Source organism: Wickerhamomyces ciferrii, contig 00148, assembly GCF_000313485.1.
Source record: "Wickerhamomyces ciferrii WGS project CAIF00000000 data, strain NRRL Y-1031 F-60-10, contig 00148, whole genome shotgun sequence".
Taxonomy (NCBI): Eukaryota; Fungi; Ascomycota; class Saccharomycetes; order Phaffomycetales; family Wickerhamomycetaceae; genus Hansenula; species Hansenula ciferrii.
Window position 1 is genome coordinate 40,708 of NW_011887592.1, and position 20,424 is coordinate 61,131.

The 20,424-nt window shown below is 27.3% G+C and overlaps 7 protein-coding genes across 7 annotated transcripts; 4 read left to right on the forward strand and 3 right to left on the reverse strand.

Moving 5' to 3' along the window:
• Nucleotides 1-457: 457 nt before the first annotated feature.
• Nucleotides 458-4,744, reverse strand: MET5 (sulfite reductase (NADPH) subunit beta; the record flags this gene model as incomplete). The annotated part of the gene is made up of 1 exon (XM_011275207.1): nucleotides 458-4,744. The coding sequence occupies one exon, from the start codon at nucleotides 4,742-4,744 to the stop codon at nucleotides 458-460; it is 4,287 nt and encodes a 1,428-aa protein (XP_011273509.1).
• A 906-nt stretch (nucleotides 4,745-5,650) lies between these two features.
• On the forward strand, nucleotides 5,651-7,387 carry PHR1 (deoxyribodipyrimidine photo-lyase PHR1; the record flags this gene model as incomplete). Its single annotated transcript, XM_011275208.1, has 1 exon — nucleotides 5,651-7,387. The coding sequence occupies one exon, from the start codon at nucleotides 5,651-5,653 to the stop codon at nucleotides 7,385-7,387; it is 1,737 nt and encodes a 578-aa protein (XP_011273510.1).
• Nucleotides 7,388-10,212: 2,825 nt separating this feature from the next.
• On the reverse strand, nucleotides 10,213-12,525 carry BN7_4191 (leucine-rich repeat domain-containing protein; the record flags this gene model as incomplete). The annotated part of the gene is made up of 1 exon (XM_011275209.1): nucleotides 10,213-12,525. One exon carries the CDS (start codon nucleotides 12,523-12,525, stop codon nucleotides 10,213-10,215), a length of 2,313 nt encoding a protein of 770 aa, XP_011273511.1.
• A 494-nt stretch (nucleotides 12,526-13,019) lies between these two features.
• BN7_4192 (Chitin synthase 1) lies at nucleotides 13,020-14,294 on the forward strand (the record flags this gene model as incomplete). The annotated part of the gene is made up of 1 exon (XM_011275210.1): nucleotides 13,020-14,294. One exon carries the CDS (start codon nucleotides 13,020-13,022, stop codon nucleotides 14,292-14,294), a length of 1,275 nt encoding a protein of 424 aa, XP_011273512.1.
• Nucleotides 14,295-15,254: 960 nt separating this feature from the next.
• Nucleotides 15,255-15,773, reverse strand: BN7_4193 (uncharacterized protein; the record flags this gene model as incomplete). The annotated part of the gene is made up of 1 exon (XM_011275211.1): nucleotides 15,255-15,773. One exon carries the CDS (start codon nucleotides 15,771-15,773, stop codon nucleotides 15,255-15,257), a length of 519 nt encoding a protein of 172 aa, XP_011273513.1.
• Nucleotides 15,774-16,801: 1,028 nt separating this feature from the next.
• On the forward strand, nucleotides 16,802-17,548 carry BN7_4194 (SDR family oxidoreductase; the record flags this gene model as incomplete). The annotated part of the gene is made up of 1 exon (XM_011275212.1): nucleotides 16,802-17,548. One exon carries the CDS (start codon nucleotides 16,802-16,804, stop codon nucleotides 17,546-17,548), a length of 747 nt encoding a protein of 248 aa, XP_011273514.1.
• A 664-nt stretch (nucleotides 17,549-18,212) lies between these two features.
• On the forward strand, nucleotides 18,213-20,396 carry BN7_4195 (Zn(II)2Cys6 transcription factor; the record flags this gene model as incomplete). The annotated part of the gene is made up of 1 exon (XM_011275213.1): nucleotides 18,213-20,396. One exon carries the CDS (start codon nucleotides 18,213-18,215, stop codon nucleotides 20,394-20,396), a length of 2,184 nt encoding a protein of 727 aa, XP_011273515.1.
• Between the last annotated feature and the right edge of the window lie 28 nt (nucleotides 20,397-20,424).

The window sequence follows — 20,424 nt, forward strand, 5'->3', positions numbered from 1 at the left end:
AGGTCCAGCTGCAGCGTGAATTCAATATAATTATACGCGCTTTAAGTAGGTGTACTTAATTCTCAATATGTGGTGCATATATCAATTTATACAAGCTGGTGGGCTAATTATATTAATATACGTCTGGAGGCATGATGCAGTCAAAAGTTAGCATGAGCTAATTATATAAATAATATAATTATAATATGGTGTACGTCTATATTATAAGTTGTACAAATACTAATATATATAGGCACTATATCATATAAGATTATACTACTTGAATTCAAATAATTAAATAATTTTCTATTATAATTAAATATAAATAAATGTTTATATATATAATGACCATGTGTGTAACTAAATTTGTAAAAATCAAAACAAAATAACTAAAATACAACAGAACCTTAAATCATGATTCTTTTTTAATAACAAAAATTGAAAAAAACAAATTTAAATAATTAAATAATTATTGTAATTAATCCCATTCTGGAACATCATCATGGAAATATTTACCTTCTAAAGTTGGTGCAATAACTCCTGTTCTAATACAGAAATCACCAAAATGTTCACCTTCTTCTCTTTCTAAAGCCCATCTTTTAAATAATGGTTTTAAAATTGCTAAAACTTCATCTTCTTTAATACTTTGTTTATAAATCTTATTAACACGTTGACCATAATAACCACCTCCCAACATCAGATTATAAGTACCATAAGCTTTACCAACTAAAGCAATTTCTGCTAACCAAGGTCTTGCACAACCATTTGGACAACCAGTCATTCTCATAACAACAGAATCGTGACGTAAACCATATTCTTCTAAAGCTTCTTCAATTTTACCAACTAATACAGGTAAATAACGTTCAGATTCAGCCATTGCTAAACCACAAGTTGGAAAAGCAACACAAGCAGCACTTGATAATCTTAACCCACTAAAATCAGTATTATCTAATTTATAATCATGTAAAATTTGTTTAACTGTTGGTAATTCTTCATTAGAAACTGTTGAAATTAGAACATGTTGATTACCAGTTAATCTAAAAGTACCTTTTGAATTTGGATTTGATTTAAAAAATTCAGCAATTTTTTTCAAACCAGTTTTTTGTGGTAATTCAGGAGTATCTTCAACACGACCATTTTCAATAAAACAAGTGAAATGATGTCTTGATAATTCATCAGTAACCCAACCAAAATGATCAACATTATCTTTAATTTCATAAGCACGTTCAGGTTCAAATTTTTGACCCCATAATTCTTCAACTTTTGATTTATAAACATCAACACCTAAAGTATCAACAGTATATTTTAATCTTGCATTTTTACGATCTTTTCTATTACCATGTTCTTTTTGAACCAACATAACTTTTTCACAAACTAAATGAATTTGATCAATTGGTGCAAATCCAAATGAAGAACCAGCTCTTGGATAAGTTTTTTTATTATTATGAGTTGAACCCATACCACCACCAACTAAAACATTAAATCCAATAACTTCATTATTTTCCACAATTGCAATTAAACCAACATCTGAAGACCAAACATCAACATCATTATAAGGTGGAACTGTAATATTAATTTTATATTTTCTTGGTAAATAAGTTGGACCATAAAATGGTTCATTATCAACTAAAGCATTACCTGCAACTAAAGTTTTAATTTTTTTTGGACCATCTTTTCTTTTTTCAAAAATTTCTGGCCAATTTGGATCATCATCTTCTGGATCATCACCTTTTAACCAAATTTCATGATATGCAGTAGTTTGTGGTAATAAATGTTGAGAAATTTTTTTTGCAATATTATCAACTTCAGAATGAATTTTTGCATTATGAGGTAAAGCACTAATCATAACATTTCTATTAACATCACCACAAGCACCTAATGTATCCATTAAAACAGAATTCATAGCTCTAATTGATGGTTTTAAATTATGTTTAACAATACCATGTAATTGATAAGTAGCTCTTGTAGTTAATTTAACAGTACCATTACCTCTTTCATCAGCTAATTTATCTAAAACTAACCATTGATCTGGAGTAGTAATACCACCTGGTAATCTAACACGAGCCATAAAGATATAAAATGGTTCTAAACCAGCAGCTTTACGAGCATCTCTTAAATCACGATCATCTTGCATATAAATACCATGGAATTTAGTTAATTGTTGATCATGAGCTGAAATAGCACCAGTACTTTCATCTTTTAAACCTTCAGCAATACCACCTCTTAAGAAATCTGATGCGATTTTAATATCTTCATTTGTAATTGGAGGAGGTTCATCAGCAGTTGTTATATTATCAACACCTAAAGCTTTCCATAAATTAGATTCCCATTCTTTATAACCAGTTTGGAACCCATCAGCATCTTGATCATCACCAAGACCTAAAGGAATTAATTCTTTTGCATTTAAAAATTTTAATCTTTCATGTAAATCTTTTGCAGGTTTATTATAATAATGTTTATCTTGAGCTCTTGGCCAATATAATGAATCACCAAGACCAAAACAAGAAATTGAAGAAAATTCTAAATCTAAATCACCAGAATTTCTAATTGAATCCCAAAAATTTTTACCATTTTGAGGAAATTCACCTTGACCTGAAGTTGAAGTAATAAATAATATAGTTTCTTCTGATGGTAAATCTTCTAATATAATATCATCCATTGATAAAACAGTTGCCTTTAAACCTCTTTGACTTGCACGTTTACCTAATTTTTTAGCTAAATTTTCAGCACTACCACCATCAGAAGCAAAATAGATAGAAATTGGAGGACCTGATAAACCTTCTAATAATTGATCATAAGCTTGTTGAGCTTTTTTATCTTGTTTTTGTTTTATAATTGAAGTTTGAGATTGTTTTAAATCTCTTGCAAATTGAGGAGATTTCTTGGATAATAAAGTTAATTTATTTTCACGATCCAAAAATTCTTTTAAATTTTCTTTTATAACTGTTGAATCTAATTTAAAAATTTCAGAATCTTTTAATAATTTTGGATTATAACGATATAATGGTATAAACCCTGAATCAACAGATTTTTTAGTATTTGTTAAAATTTCTAATGGAGTATCAAATTCATTTTGAATTGGTAAATAAGCTAAAATGATTGAAGGACCATCAAATTGAGTAGCTTCAATTAAAGTTGTTAACATTTGAGTATAAGAAGAATAAATAGCAATTGAACCAACATAAGCATTTGTATAATTCATAGCATAAAGACCAATATCTTTTTTTCTTAAAGTTGAAGATTTTAATTGATTTGATTTTTTTTCTTCAAAAGTTTCATTATCAATAATCAAGACATTTATATTTTCATTTGAAGCTAAAACATGATGAACACCTGAATTACCTAAATCATAAGCCCAAGAATCAGAACCAATTAACCAAGAAGATTTATTTAAAAATGAAGATTTAAATTCTAGTAATTTTTTGGAAGTTTCAGAATCATCTTTATGTAAAATATCTAAAATTTCTAATGATAAAGAATTAAATTTTTGTAATTGATCTTGTGATAATGAACCATCTCTTTTGAAAACTAACCATTTAGATAATTTTTCCACTAATTCATTAACTTTTGGAGTATTAAATTTTAATTCAGGAGAATCAAGAGAATTATGAATTAAATTTGTTAATTTTTGTTGTTGTTCAGATTGATAAATAAAAGAACCAAATCCAAATTCAGGTGAAGATAAATTAATATTTTCTTTTTGAAATTGATTAAAAATTTGTAAATTTGAACCAAAAATTTGATCTAATATTGTAATATAACTTGATTCTAATTTATTAATTTTAGAAATTTCATCTAATTTTGATTGAGATAAATTATTGAAATTTTCAACTTCATTACCGAAAAATAAATTTTGAATTGGATTATCAATTGATAAATTTGATAAAATAATATTAATTAATTTATTAAAATCATCATCATAATCACCAATTGAAGCAGAAGTAATTTTCAAGATATTTTTTTCAATTAAAGCAGATGGAGATTGGAAAAATTCTAATAAAAGTGGAGAAAATCTTGTGAATGGTTTTTTAATTGAATTTTCCAATATAGCAATAGAATCAATTGAAGATGGTAAACTTGATAAGATTTGATCAATTGGGAAAGGTTTAAAAATTTTGATATCAATAATTGGTAAATTTGATGAATTTTTAGTTAAATCATGGAAATGAGAACCTAATGAAACAATAGCAGTTTTAGCAGATTTGGAACCAGCATGGTAATCAATATGATTAATTTTAAAACCATGTTTATTTGCATGATTTAAAGCTGATTGAAATAAATCTTCATCTTGAGTTAAATCAAGAGATAATAGTTTATCAAAAGCATCTGCATTGAATTTAATACTACCAGTAGCTAATTCATAATTGATGAAATGTAAAACCGGTTTACCAATATTATTTTGAACTAATAAATGAGCCAATACAGAATGATTTATTATATCTTGATTTGAATTTGAAACTAATGTTGTGAAATTTAAATCTTTTAATGCAATGATTGTTTGATAATTTGATAATGCAATATTGATGACTGTGTTTGGTTTGATATGATCTAAATGAGGTAGCGCTTGTAATAAAGTGGAATCATTTGTAAAGATAGCAGAAATAAGTTCACCTATTTGTTCTTGAATCTGTATAATTTGTTGGAAAGGATCTGAAGAATTTAATAAATCATGATGAGATCTCACTATTGGAGTACTTGCTTTAGTTTCCAAAGTGTTGAAGATAACCGCTGTGTCCAACTTTTGGTAGACGGTGGCAATGGACATGGTTGACCTTTTGATGATTTGTTAAATTAACCGCTGAAGAAATAAGATACTTTTGCAATATATTTAAATAAATCAACTCAGCGCTTAATTTTATGTAAATTTATTGTGTGGTTGTGCAAATTAGTGGCTAATGAATATCTGCGCAAGTGCACGTGACCTGGTGTAAGCAATTTGATCAGTGTTCCGATTGGCTTAAAACAACTCTTCGCTAACGCTCAGAGTTGTGGTATAGATAGAGTATAGATAAACAGTAGGTAGTAGATGGATAGTATAGTATATAGTGTATTGTATATGGTATATAGTATAGTAGTATACATTGTCTGTCCAGATCTCTAACAACCCATTGCACAGATAGATTCCAATTTCCAATAAATCTCAAATCTCAACCAAAAACTAAAACTGTGGATGTCAAATGTCAAATACAATCAGATAACGGTCTTTGAAAATATTTTAATTGTGTTCTCCTTTGCAAACCCCGATGTTAATTTTTTGTTTTTTGTTTTTCAAAGGCCTTTTCAATTTTCAAAAATTCAAACTCCATTAATTTTTACTTTTTTTATTTTTGATTATGTAACTATTTTTGATTAGGGCTGTAATTTAAAATATCACATGACTTCATGTTCTCTGTCATTTTCATACATGTTCAATAAATTCTCAAGGTATATTCCATAACTTCTTTGCTACCCATTTAAAATATTTACGAGTTGCTCATCCAATCTTGTTATACGTTAACTGTTCAACTTGCTCAATCGTAATTCATTATACATATAATTACATCAATACTTTAATTAACATGTCAAGCATTAAAAGCAAACAATAAATAAAAATCATCTATATAAGTTCATTATGTCCCATTGAAAATAAGAAGTGTATGTTAAAATACTATCAAACATCAATTATATCAATATGCCAACTAAAAGATCTCCATCACCATCAACAAGCAACATCACTAAAAAGCTAAAACTAAATAATCATTTAGATTTTAATTCATATACAAATTTCCAATCAAAATATTACCCAAAGCAAGTTTCAATTAAACATGCAAATCAATGGAATAATGGTGAAAAATCAAAACCAATTGATTATTTTAATAAAATTTATTCCAAAGGACCACCAAAATTAAACCAGGATGAAAAATTCTTGGTCCATCTTTTCAAAAATGATTTAAGAATTCATGATAATACATCATTTTATAATTGTATTAAAGATTCTCAAAAGATTAATGCTAATCCAATTGGTATTTATATTATATCAACAAAATTTTGGAATTCTCATTTAGAAAGTTCATATAAAATTGATTTTATTTTAAGAAATTTAAAATCTTTAAAAGAGAGTCTATTAAAATTAAATATTCCATTATTCATATATTATTTTGATGATGATAATAAATCAAATAATGAATTTGTAAAATATCTTGAATCAATAATGACAAACTTGAAATCCAATACAATTTATTATAATTTAAATTATGAAATTGATGAATTTAATAGAGATTTATTAATTTTGGAGAATTCTAAACTTGAATCTCATATTTATCATGATCAATGTATTGTACCACCACAAGTTTTAACAACATTAAAAGGTACACAATTTTCAAAATTTTCACCATTTTATAAAAAATGGGATGAATATTTGAAAACCAATCCAATTGAATTATTAGAATTAGATTTCACAAAGGATAAGTTTTCAAAATGGGATTGGTCCCAAATTTCACATGATAATACTTTGGAACAAAATGATTTAACATATAATCATTTTAAATTAAATTCATTAAAAGATTTAGGAGTTTCAGATAAAGATATTAAGCAAACCCAAGATTTTTATAAATCTGGTGAAAGTGAAGCTCAAACTCATTTAACCAATTGGTTTAAGAAAATTAAAAATTATCAATCTAACAAGGATTTCCCAAGTGAAATTTCAACATCAAGATTAAGTCCATATATAACCCAGGGTGTTATATCACCAAGATATATTGTCCTAGAAAGTATGAAATTAAATAAGGGGAAACGTGTTGGTGGTAATACAGGTATTGATACTTTCATTAAAGAAGTTGGTTGGAGAGATTTTTATAGACATGTTATGATTAATTGGCCATTTTTAATGATGTTTATCCCTTTCAATTTTAGTTCATTAGATTTAAAATGGTCCCAGGATTATGAGAATTTTGAGAAATGGTGTTTAGGTGAAACTGGATTCCCAATAGTTGATGCATCAATGAAACAATTATTAAATACTGGTTATATGAATAATAGATGTCGTATGATTGTTGCAAGTTTTTTAACAAAAGATTTAGCTATAGATTGGAGAATTGGTGAACGTTGGTTTTATAATCATTTAATTGATGGTGATTTAATTTCAAATAATGGTGGTTGGGGATTTGCATCAAGTACTGGTTTAGATGCTCAACCTTGGTTTAGAATTTTTAATGTTTATACTCAAAGTGAAAAATTTGATTCGAAAGGTGAATTTATTAAAAAATGGTTACCAAATTTATCAAAATTAGATAATGTTCATGAACCTTATAATGAAAAAATTGATCATAAAGAGGTGGAAAAATTAACTAATGGATACCCTAAACCAATTGTTGATAGAAAGAAGGCAAGAGAAGAAACTTTAAATAGATATAGAGATGCATTAATGTGAGATCTACAATTATCTTTAGTTGAAAAAAGTCAATGTTTATTTTTAAAAATGAATTAATTATGGTTTAAAATTAAATAACAGTTTTTAAATAAACATATGAGTGTATAGTATATTTATGAGTTAATAAAAATATGGAATATGTTATAGTAATATTACCTTATAATTCTTATCACTATATTAGATGGTAACATGCTTATAGGCATCTCTGAATACACCAATTTATATATAATGATCAGCAGCTAATCAATATAAATATTTCAATATTTTGAAAGAATTTCCATCAGTTGCTAATATTTCAAAATCTTCTTAATTTCCATGAAACAATTCATAAACTCCTTCATATTGTTAAGGACGTTGATTCAAATTATTTTACGTTGAGTTGAATTAAGAAGAAAACCATCACTAATTCATCATCAACTAATAATGGTTACAATTAAGAATCTCCTAGCTCCATTGATTGGTCAAATTGCTTATCCACTACAATATAAAAAAATTTTAAAATTACGAAGAAATTACAATCAAAATTACAAAAAGTCTTTCAACGAAAAAGATTATATAAGCATATATTAAAACTTATATATGTCAACTATATTATGAATCTGTTTTATAGTAAATCAAACAATTATAGTTGAAAATTGAAATTTACAGATTATTATAGCAGAATTCGGTTTGCATTTATATGGATCATGTACTGAAAGATGGACTAATTAAGTATACTCCTATTATATATTGTGTGTATCATATGAATTGTAAGATCAGTGGATCATTTTAATCCTTGCAATATTTAATTAGCGACAATATTTAAAGCTGAATCATGAGTAATCAGTAACTTTGATCTAATTGAACATATAATTCCATTATAACTTGAGCCTCGATATAATAAATATTAATTCATGATTTTTGAGCTGATGATTCATTAGCTTGAAGTTCAGAAAGTTGAGTATACAATTTTTTGCATGATTCAATAAATTTCATAAAGTTAACATAAATAATATATGGAAGCAACAGATGGAGGTAGAGACCAACGAAAACCCCTGTAGTAATTTGAAAAGCGTATACAGCATTTTCGTTGTAATTCAAGAGAAGGAAACGCATCACTTCATGAGTATTAATGTTGATTAATGTATATGGATTAATCATGATTGAAAGTTTTAAGGGTTTTGTAAACGATTGTACCTATGCAATTTTGGTGAACATGAGATGTTTAAATACAATTTCAATTGTTCTGTTGAAGAATGTAGGCATGAACTTTGAGGCATTATTTGTGATGGACTATAGTACGTACATCGTTAAATCCACGAAGTTTTATGCACTTTAAATTCATGAAATCACCTTGATATAACATGGCACCTGGCATTATAAACAAGCAGCAGAGCTTTGGGATTTTTTAGAAATGTATATATGATCCATGGAATTTAAATTATTAATCTTCTTAGTTCTGACACAGCTATAGCCTATGAACAATTTGAAGTATATTCCACGTCTAATTAGAAAAAAGGTCGACGCCGATCAGATCGATCCTTATAATAAGTTAACATGTTTTATATACATAAAGTATACATAATAATTTGATACAGCTGATCGAGGCGTATTTTAGAGAAATCTTGAACACAATTTAGCTGCAGCACTAATAATTTATAGCATGATCACTGATCATGACGTATACACGTATTAGTTGGGTAAGTGCTTTTCACTTGAAAGGTATTATTTCAGCAGGCCGTTAATAGCCGTGTAGGAATTTGATGAAAATAGAAAATAAACCAAACATGAAATAAAACGCGTCATATAATATTCATACTTCTAGACTTATGAACGAAGTGGCCTTGGTACTCTCATATTACGTTACGGACTAGGCAGAAGCTAGAAATATGAACATTCGATCTGTTGTAATTAAATTATGAGTGACGTACAGTGAGTGCAGCTTGTGGTGAATATTACTATATGAAATATGTATTATAATTAGTTGAAATGCTTGCAGTCAGATCATCATTAATAATCGATCATTTATATAGTACTCCTTTTCGACATATATGGAATATTGATACAATAATTTATCACTACATTATTTTTAATCAAGACATCTTGAGTAGTGTATAACTTGAAAAATGAATGATAACATTTATTTTAAAGAAAATGGTATTAATTATGGTTTAAAATTAAATAACCAAATTCAAATAAATATTAGTATAGATGTTCAATATTTCAGACATCATATAAAAATTAGTATCACAACGATTTAAAACGTCAATAACTAACTTCAATATTGAATTCTATGATCTCATATGAACAATAGATAACTTGAAAAAGTTCAGAGATAACCACATAACTTATGGCGAAACTGAGTAAAAGCATGTACAAATACAAAAGTATTGTAAACTCATATACGGTCAGTTGTGATAAAATGCAAAGTCTGTAAAAATAAGGTATTTAAAGTTGAAAGCTTGTACTTGCAAAAAAGGTGGATATTGAAAGGCAATTTAATTGTAAAAGAAATAAAAATTTCTCAGTTTTAAAAAATGGTAAACAAAGGGGATAAAATTCGCGGTTTAGTAATCATGATACTTGACTTTGATTATGTAATTAATCGATAATTAGACTTTAATTGAAATCCAATTAAATATATTGAAATAAAGATCTTGTTTGATAATATTAGTAATCTCTACTATATCATGGTTGTACTGATAGATGAGTCATATACTTATTATACTTTATAGTACTGGATACTTCATAAATATATACTACATATTATTAAAGATCACATAACAATATCATTCATCCAAAGCATCCCATTAATCTAGACTCAATCTATATTAGAGATATATTGATCAAAACTCACTAAGCAATTTCTTGATCATTAATTTAAACAATTTCTTATCTTGTTCATCTTTTAAATCATTTATAATTGGATTATTATCAAGTTTAACCTGAGTTAAATTTTTAAATTTTTTCAAAAATGTAATTAAATTTATATTTGTCATTTTAATATTATTATTTTCCAAGTTAATTTTTTGTAAATGTGGGAATAAATTTATAATTTTCAATGAATTTAAGAAATTAGAATCAATTCCACAATTCTTGATTGATAATTTTAAGATATGTTTATTTAATCTTAATGAATTATTATTATCAATACTTTTCAAGAAATTTTCTAATTTAAAATCATTTACAATTTTCAACACTTCAATTTGAGGTAAATCTCCATTAATAATTGTAGAACCACCATCAAATGATAATGATTTTAAATTTATAATTTTATTGAAAAAAACAATTTTTTTCAAATTTGCATTTCCTATTAAATTTAATTTTTTCAAATTTGGAATTGATTCATTTAATTCAAAAGTTTTCAAAAAGTCTTTATTATTATTAATTTTTAATGATCTTAGCTTGGGTAAATTTGTTAAAATTATTTTAGGGATTTCATTATAACTTAAATCTAAAGATTCTAAATCTAAAAATGAATTTTTTTCAAATTTTGTAAAATCTATTGAATTTTTAATTTTATTTTTTGATAAATTTAAATGTTGTAAGGATCTTAATTCAATAAATTCTTTAATTTCATTATTTGATAAATTTAAACTTCTTAAATTTCTTAAATTTGTGAAAACTTGCATATTATCAATCTTATTAAAACTTATATCTAATTTATGTAAATATTGGAACTTGGAAAAATTTAAAAAATTATTTGAAATTTTATTATGTGAAATGGAAATTTTGGTAAGATTTGATGATAATCCTTCAATTGTTGTTATATTATTATAATCTAAATCAATTGAAATTAAATTTGGTATAAATTCATTTAAACATTTAACACTTATTAAATTTCTTCTTGAAAGATCAACATTTTCAATTGAATCCCAATTAGAATTTGGTTTTATAGAACTTGTTAAAGCTTTTATAAGTGTTTTTTGTGATTCTGAAAATGATATATCTAAATGTGAAATATTTGTAACTTGATTAGGATCAATTGTTAATGAATTATTTGAATTTGAATTTAAATTTCTTATTGATTCATCAGGTTGAAATGTATTTTGTAATAATTGATTTTTATGTGAAATTTTTTGTGTATGTTTATGTGTATGTTTTTCATCTTTATCTTCATCTTCTTCATCATCAATTTCCAGTATATCATCATATTTTATTGAACCTGATTTTTTAGAATCATTTGGATAAATCCATTTACCTAAATCAGTATCAAATTTCATATTTTGGTCAATTGGAGTTATCAGATGTAATTGAATATTATCATTTTGTGGATTTAAGCTCTCCAAGATATCACTATTTAAAAGAGGTTGTTTATTATCATTCTTGGATAAATTTTTAATTGATTTTATGATTTTGGGTTCAGACATTGGAGAATCAATAAAATTATTTGATTTAAATGAAGTGACTTTTTTAGTACCATTTGAAGAAGATTGAGCATCAGATATAACTCTCAGATTATTTAAATCTTGGAAACTGAAGACACTTGTATCATTTAGATCTTTGTGGGTTGTTGTTGTTGTTGTATTTGGTTTTAATCTTATATCATTATTTTCATCACTTAAATCATCATCAAAATCACTTAATTTATCCATAAGATCAGTTATATCATTTATATTGTATTGTTTTTTAATTTCATTCCAAGTTTCATTATCATCAATTGAATCATTTATACTATTTGCTAATTTTGGTTTAATATGATGTGAAGCAAAATCATCATTTCTATTAATTAATTTTGGTTTTACTCTTGAATGTTGTGGTTGTTGTCCCTTTTGTTGTTCTATTTGAAGTTTAACAGCTAGCCATTCTGGGATTGTATCATTACCTTTGTCCTCGTTGTGTATCACTGTATCATCAGAACCAATTTCACCATTCTTTCCTGCAACGGTATCATCAGAAACCAAACTACCATCATCACCAACATCACCACCATTCTTCAATTGCATATTCTCTGACAGTTCACCAACCTTGCTCTCATTAGCAAAGTCCTTATTAAAAATCAATTTAGGAATATGTAAATGGTTCTTAGCACTAGTCAATGTTTCTGAATTACTTCTTGATACTTTTTGTTGATTTAAATTGATATTAATTTCATCTGATGAGCTCAAATGTAGTTTTTGGAAACCCTCTGTGATCTGTTTGGTAGGAGAGTTCATCATACCTTATACCTTATACCTTCTTTAACTTCTTCTTCACCACCTTCTTCTTGATCTTTAGTAACACAATTCACTAAAATTCTTTGTTTTTGTTTTGTTTTTGTTTTTGTTTATTATTTGTTTACCCCTCGGAACTTTGAAATTGACGCGTTTCGATCACGTTTTCAGTCACATGATCAGTCGGAACTCGTTTCAAATTTCAAATTCGCGCTTTTTTTCAAAAAATCAAAACAAATCAAAATTTAAAATCAAAACAATAAACAAAAGCAAAAGGAAAAAAAGCAAACCACAATTGACATTCGAACAAGAAGGGTTTCCATAAGGTATCAAAGGTATAGGTTCTATTTGCTGCTGTTACAAGGTTCATCTGGTTTTCTACGCTCTCGTCGCTCGCTTTCACTGCTTTTCACTGCTGTTCTCATTGCTCTATTGTTTATTGCTTCATATCAAAAGTGGCCCCCAATATTAGCTGATATTTAATAACACAGCATCAAAATATGAACGATTCAAATAGAAATTATCAGAATCAAAACATCAATATGAATCCAAATCAACCTTTGGACTATGATCAATGGGTTAATAGCTTGGGTAATATTCAAGATGGTCTATTCCAAAATACTCCCTTATCAAATAGTATATTACAAAGTACAATCAATAATAATATCAATAACTATGGTAATCCAATGAATCCAATGAATCCAAATGCTAATCACATCAATTTTGGTGGTCCTAGTGGTACAAATGGTTCTAGTGGTTCATTTTCTGGTCCAACTGGTGCTAATAATAACAATAACAACAATGGGTTCAATTTATCTATGGGTGATTTAAATTTAGATTCTTTTTTCAATTCACCTGAAAGATTTTATAGAGATATTATTAATGAATCTCCTATCGTTTCCAAAACTCCAAATTTTGGAAGAACTCCATTGAAAAATTTAAATATAAATTTTAGTACTCCAAATTTTTTGAAAAATATTGATAATTCTCAAACAAGTACAACTCAAAAAAATTTTACTCCATTGAAAAATCAATTATTTAATTCAACTTCATCAAAAATTGAATTATTTGAAACTCCAAAATTAAATAAACAAAATTCAACAACTTTAAATTCTTCACCAACTACAATTAAAATTGGTTCCTCGGCAATGAAACCTGATGAATCAAATAATGGTAATGGAAATAATAAATTAATTCCACCTTCTCCAACTCCAATTTCAAAATTAAATTCAAATAAACAAATTTCAAATGTTATTCCATCTCCTTCAATTCCAAAAATGGGTTATTTTAAGAAAACTCCTGAACCTAAACCAACAACTTCTATATCTTCTTCAAACAATAATAAAAAATCAAATAATGGTCAAAATAAATTTCAAATTATAATGACAGATGTAAATACATTTGCAAATAATTCCAAGAATCCAAAACCAAAAAAGAAAAAATTACAAAGAAGTTCAACAACTGTAAATACTTCAAATAATTCAGTTTCCAAAAAAAATTCATTAAAAAGATCATTGTCACAACCTCAGGGTAAACTAATTAAAACTTTAACACCAACTCCAAAAAATCCATTAAAACCTACATCAACATCAACAAATGAATTTGATGATACTTCAATTTCATTTATTGAAAATACTTCAATAAATTCTTCAATAAATTCTTCAATAAACTCATCAATAAATTCTTCATCAAATAATAAAATTGAAAATTTATTTAATGATGAAAAAATTTTATCAGATACAGAAAAATTATTAGAAAATGATAAATATTTTTAACACAATGGGTTAGTTTTATAATTATTTATGAAAAAAAAAAGTATTTTCTTTTGATATGTTATGATTAATGATGTTTTTATTAGTTTTTTATTCATTTTGTTTTGATGTTCTTATTGTTATCTTATGGTTCTTGTTGTCCTGGTTTTGTTTTGTTTTCAGTTCGGTTAAAACTGATTTGTTTTATTATTTGATTGATTATTTAAAATTATCAAATTTATATGTATATGGTTGTGCTTTTTTTTTTTTGCTTTTTGTTGTTAAAGGACGATAATTTATTAGTATTTGTATGAATTATTAAATATATATACAATTATACAATTATATTGATGTAAGGTTATGGATGTCGATGAACAATCTTTTTTGAGTCTTTGGTTATCTTCCCAAGAGGTACGTATTAAACCCAAAAGCACAAAATGTGGGATTTGAGTTAACCCTACATACTATAATACATCTTTCTGTCAATAAATAAATGAAGATGACATAAATTCACTTATACCCAAGCTCTACATATTTAACAATTAAGCTTTAATTTGGTGCACTATGAAACGTTAAAGTAATAACTCATGTATATTTAGGTCATGTTCCGGTGTAATATATATAATTTTACCTCAGTCTTTTCATTCATTACCTAGAATATTTTGGTAAAGATTCATTTCCATACAAGTTATTATTGTTTTTGAAGTTGATCTGATCATTTGCACAGTTTAAATCATATATTGAATAGATTGCGTGGTTAGTTGATTTGGGATCCTCAAACTCAATACTTTTAAAAAGATATGAATATCCCTTGATAAACACTTCATTAATATATTTTTCATCATTTGAATTGAGTGGTCTGATCATATAGACACAATTACGATGAGGTATTGTTCCTTCAATGCTTATATAATTTGAACTTTTTTTTTGTATCATTTTACCCATCAATATATATCTTGAACAACTTGCTTCCAATGAATTTGACTAGAAATTTAATAGTCTATTGAAAATTCCAAAGAAATCAGGTATTGAAGTATATATAAGAATCTTTGGTAGTCTTTCACTGTTAATCTTGCAAACATCATCAGTAATAGCTTTATCAGACTTTAAAGATCCAACTGTATTCAAATAAGCTAAAACATTTGAAAGATTCAAGTCTGGCCTCATGAATATAGTCATATAAAATCCTGATCCAGTCCATGAATTAAGATAAGCTTTAACATTTTTGATATCTTCTTTACTCAATGAGTTGGTAGGATGACTTTTAACTTTTAATTTAACAGAAATTTTCTCATATTCAACATTTTGAGGTTTAACAATTTGAAAAACTTCATTTGATTTGTATTCAAAAGACGTTCTTGGGTCACATAGAGCAGCGATAAACCGGTCAGATTGACAACTTTGATACATCTTTGCATGTTTATCATCATTTGCTAATGGCTCCAAGCATAACGTTCCAAAAAGCTCTTCATCTGTTAACTTTAAAATTGCTCTATATCCCATTGTCTGTGCTATTGAATATGTATCATTCAACTTAGATGAATTTATATTTCCAAAAAGCAGGCTTTTAAACATTGAAACCATTTAAATATATTTAGTTGTGATTCAAGTACCATATGTACTTTTAAAAATTTTCAAACAGAATCATCAACAGTTTTATGTATAATTAGCTGCTGGCCAAAATTATGAGAATATACTAAAATTGAGAAGAATATTTGAGTTCTATCATGCAAATTTGTCCAATAATTCCCGCAAGTTAAGTCACCCATTCAACTCAGGATTATATGACATAGAAGTGTCATGCTCATATGAATGAATTGATTCCATACGAGCAATATATAACTTAGATCCTATTAAATTTTGCATGAATTAATAAGTTAATTATATCAAAATATAACCGATAACGCGGAATGACTTAACATACTATGATGAACGTCGACGTTTATAGATAGGCATTTAATGACCAATACATTCATCTTATACAATATATGATTGCGCATACACTCCTTCAATTCACAGAGTTTATCCATATGCTGGTTTCTTGGTTATTGTGATTTCTTTGACGTAAATGATATCTCTTAATAATTGTTGTACCATTAATTGATTATGTAATCGTATATATGATTGTATCGACATATTTATACAACATCAGCTGATTAAGGAGTCTTGAGAATATACACTATGATGATTACTTAATGATAATAACAATAATGATTTCTATTGTTCAATTTTTAAGTATAATATATATAATATTTATAATCAAATATTGTAATCAATTGTAATCAATTGTACTGGTGCTTATAAATCAATGTCTCCGGATTTAAACGGACTGTATATACATGAGACATTTAGTTTATAATATACTTCAAAGTTTGTATATTGATTACAATTGCTTTGGAATACTCTTATAAATTATTTCATTCAAAAAGTGTATATAAATCATTCAGTTTGTTCAATTTAATACTCTTTGTTTCATGGTTAAATTTCACTATATTCAATCAAACAATTTTACTATATAATTATTATAAGCAATGTCCGGAAAAGTCTACTTCATCTCAGGTGCCAATCGTGGTATTGGTTATGAATTAACCAAACAATTATCATCAATCTCTGCAACAGCTCGTGATCCTGCTTCAGCTTCTGACTTACAACAATTATCCAAATCAAATTCTAATGTTCAAGTTGTTAAGCTTGATGTTGCTGATGAAAAATCATTTGAACAATTAGATGATCAATTAAAAAACATTGCTACAAATGGTATTGATGTCTTAATTTCAAATGCTGGTATTTTAGATGCTTTTAAACCTTTATTAGAAACTTCAAAAGAATCATTCATCAATAACTTTAATGTCAATTCTGTTGGTCCAATTCTCTTAGTTAAAGCTCTTTATAAATATTTGGAAAAATCTCAAACTAAGCAAATTGCTTTTGTTTCAAGTTTAGCTGGTTCTATTAGTAATTATTTCCCATTCAGTACATCTGCTTATGGTCAATCAAAAGCTGCCTTGAATTATGCTGTTAAAGAATTTAGCTTTGAATTGGGATCTGAAGGTTATACTGTTGTTGCTTTACATCCAGGTACTGTTTCAACTGATGTGAGTAAAACTGTTTTTTCTTATTTTGTTGAAAAGAATTCAGAAATATTAGAAGCTTTTAAAGATTTTGAAAGTTTAACTCCTGAAGAAAGTGCTAAAAGATTATTGAAAAATGTTAATAATTTATCAAAAGAATCAAATGGTAAATTTTTTGATGATAATGGTAATGAAGTTTCATTTTAGATCAAAGTATCAATTTATATAAACGAAATATCATAACAGATTTTTTGAAATTATTGAAACGTCCCTAAGAAGTTGAATATAATATATGATAAATAATTTCATAATTTCATCTACTTTGAAGACTTCCATCTTCTATCGACGTAAGTTTTTCCATAGAAGATTATGTACTATCGCAAATCGAACCAAAAAGTGATTCGATTGGACGTACAAAATTACCCAGCTCTTTGATATAACTAGACATTATATCTAGTTTGTTACTTCTTGTAGTGATACAAATGAAGGATATCTTATTTAAAGAATTCTAATATCTGTATGAAATTTGTGTATAATAAGTTCTACCTTGAGGGTTCGAATGGAGGTAAATTATGCACTAATTCGATTATTCTTCAACAACTAGTAATATATTAATGAATTCCTCACAAAAAGTTCTATTAGCGTTGAGTTTTAGCAATTGAAATCATGCAGGACGACTATGAATATATGAATAATCATAACTATAATACTCTAGATTGGAGATAAAGATATTATTCAGTATTGTTTAAAATTATTACTGTGATCGCGCATTTTGCTTTAATATATTATCAGATCGTAGAAAAAACAATACTGCAGCTATAAAACCACATCAACCACACAATCAAGAGACAATACACCAATTGTATTTGTCATGAACCCACAGAAAAGAGTTGGGAAGTCACTTGGTGATGGACAAAGGAAGAAAAAAATAAAGCGTGTTAGCAGTGCTTGTCAAGTATGTCGGAGGAAAAAGATCAAATGTAATGGAGAGAATCCATGTATGAATTGCGTCAACTATAATGTAGAATGTCAATATTCTATAAAAGCAGATAATAAACCATCGGATACTGATGATGAAAAGACAAAGGTGACGTCTTTGAAAAAGAAAGCCATGATTTTAGCCCAAAACTTAGAAAACTATGAAATATCAGATCATCAGCTTGAGTCATTTGAAACGATATCCAAACAAATCGATTCATTGAGCAATACTTTAGATCATGAATCCACATCAAAAGAATCCGGAAATGAAGTCGAACTCTGCTCAAGAGAGGCAAGCTACTACACACAATGTAGGAAGGCAAGATTTTGGGAATTTATGAGAGGTAGACATGTTGTGGATCCAATATTTGGACTCCATAATACAATATCAATATTTAGCATCGCTGGAAGAGCTTGGATGTCTTCAAGATTGGCAACTCTTGAGAAGCAATTTAAAATTGAAGAACCAATTTTATCAAAAAAATCCTCGGAGTTTTTCTCAAAGTCTTACAGGTCAGCAATAAGAGTTTTGAGTGCGGACTTGAAGTTATGGAGTGAATCGCTGTCGTCAAATGAGTGGTTCCAAATTATACACACAGAATTGGACTTTAAAGCAGTAAAGCTCATTATTGAGGGGATTTATGAGGATGAACTGAAAAGTCGTCATTTTTCAACGAAAAGGGGCTTGCTAGAAATACTAGAGAAACTATCAAGTGATATTGAGCTTATAGATTGTGCGTATTTTCCTCTCATATGTCTCTTAATTAGAGTCAATAAACAAAATGTTCAACTCCATAAAAACCAAGATGTGAAACTGAAAATTAAATCATCAACTTTAATTAAATTCGGTGTTCGTCTTTTCCAAAGATTAATGTTTTCATTTCATGGGAATTTCGAATCTTTGAAAGGTTTAGTCCAGTTTATGGAATCTTTGGAATCTCCTTACATTTCTACTTTCCCAACTGGTCTTTTAACATGTGCTATAGATATTGGGAAGAATAATGGGTTACACATCATGGAATATTACGTGGGGAACAAAGAGGAAGAATCTGACGAAAGAAGACAAGTGTTTTGGAAGCTATTTGTGATGGATAAATGGAATTATTTGGCAGATGGTAAGGATTTGAGAATACCACATACTGAAGTATCAACATTTCTTCCATCTAAAATCCATGATGTCATGATTCATTTTGATCAAGGGAATTGGGACTATAATTCTTTGATTAGTTATATTTCATTTTTCGAAATTGAAGTTTCAAAAATAGTATCTAAAATGTATCAAAATTTGTTCAGTACGGGAGAACTTGAATATTCCAAAACTTTAGTTCTCGAAACTTTAGCAGAGTTACAAAAGATTCAAATTTCTATGATTCCACAAGTCAAACCTGGAAATCCAATTCAAATCACAGGGGATCAAATTCCCGAATCTGAGGTACAGAGAATACATTTAAAAGCTTTGCATTTCCACCTTTTCTATTACCTTTCAATAAACTTCTTACTGAGAAATAGTTTAGACTCATTGGACCATGTACATGAAAGTACCGTTCTGGATTATGATTTGAAAATTCTTGATGTTTTTTTCGAATTTGGCTCTTTCAATGTCAACTATAAGCTATCATATGTCAAATTTACACTAGCATCAGCATGTGATTTGGTTTATTTATACATTAAGAATCCTTTCGATGTTCAATACTCAAATAAGGCATTGAAATATATACTCAAATATTCATCAATTTTATACTCCCAAAGTATCAAGGTGGAAGATTATGATCACTGGGAAATGACGAATGCCATGTTTAATACTTTAGTTTCACCTTGTGTTGATATATATGAGATGATTGAAAGAAACCAAGTTGCTGCAGGTGATCAAAATTCAAATAAAAGTGAAAATCTAGTAAAAGAGATTGAAAGCTTTAAAGTCAGATTGATGAAGTTTGATGAGATGATCGCTAATGAGAAGCGTCAAGATCATCTGTTCGCCCTGGATCAAATATTGAACATGGATTTAACAGACGTTGATGGATTTTTACAATCAGTTGGTTTGAACAATGGTTCATTTTACAATTCCTTATTATGAAAAGGGCTTATCAAAAGTTGTTATTCCA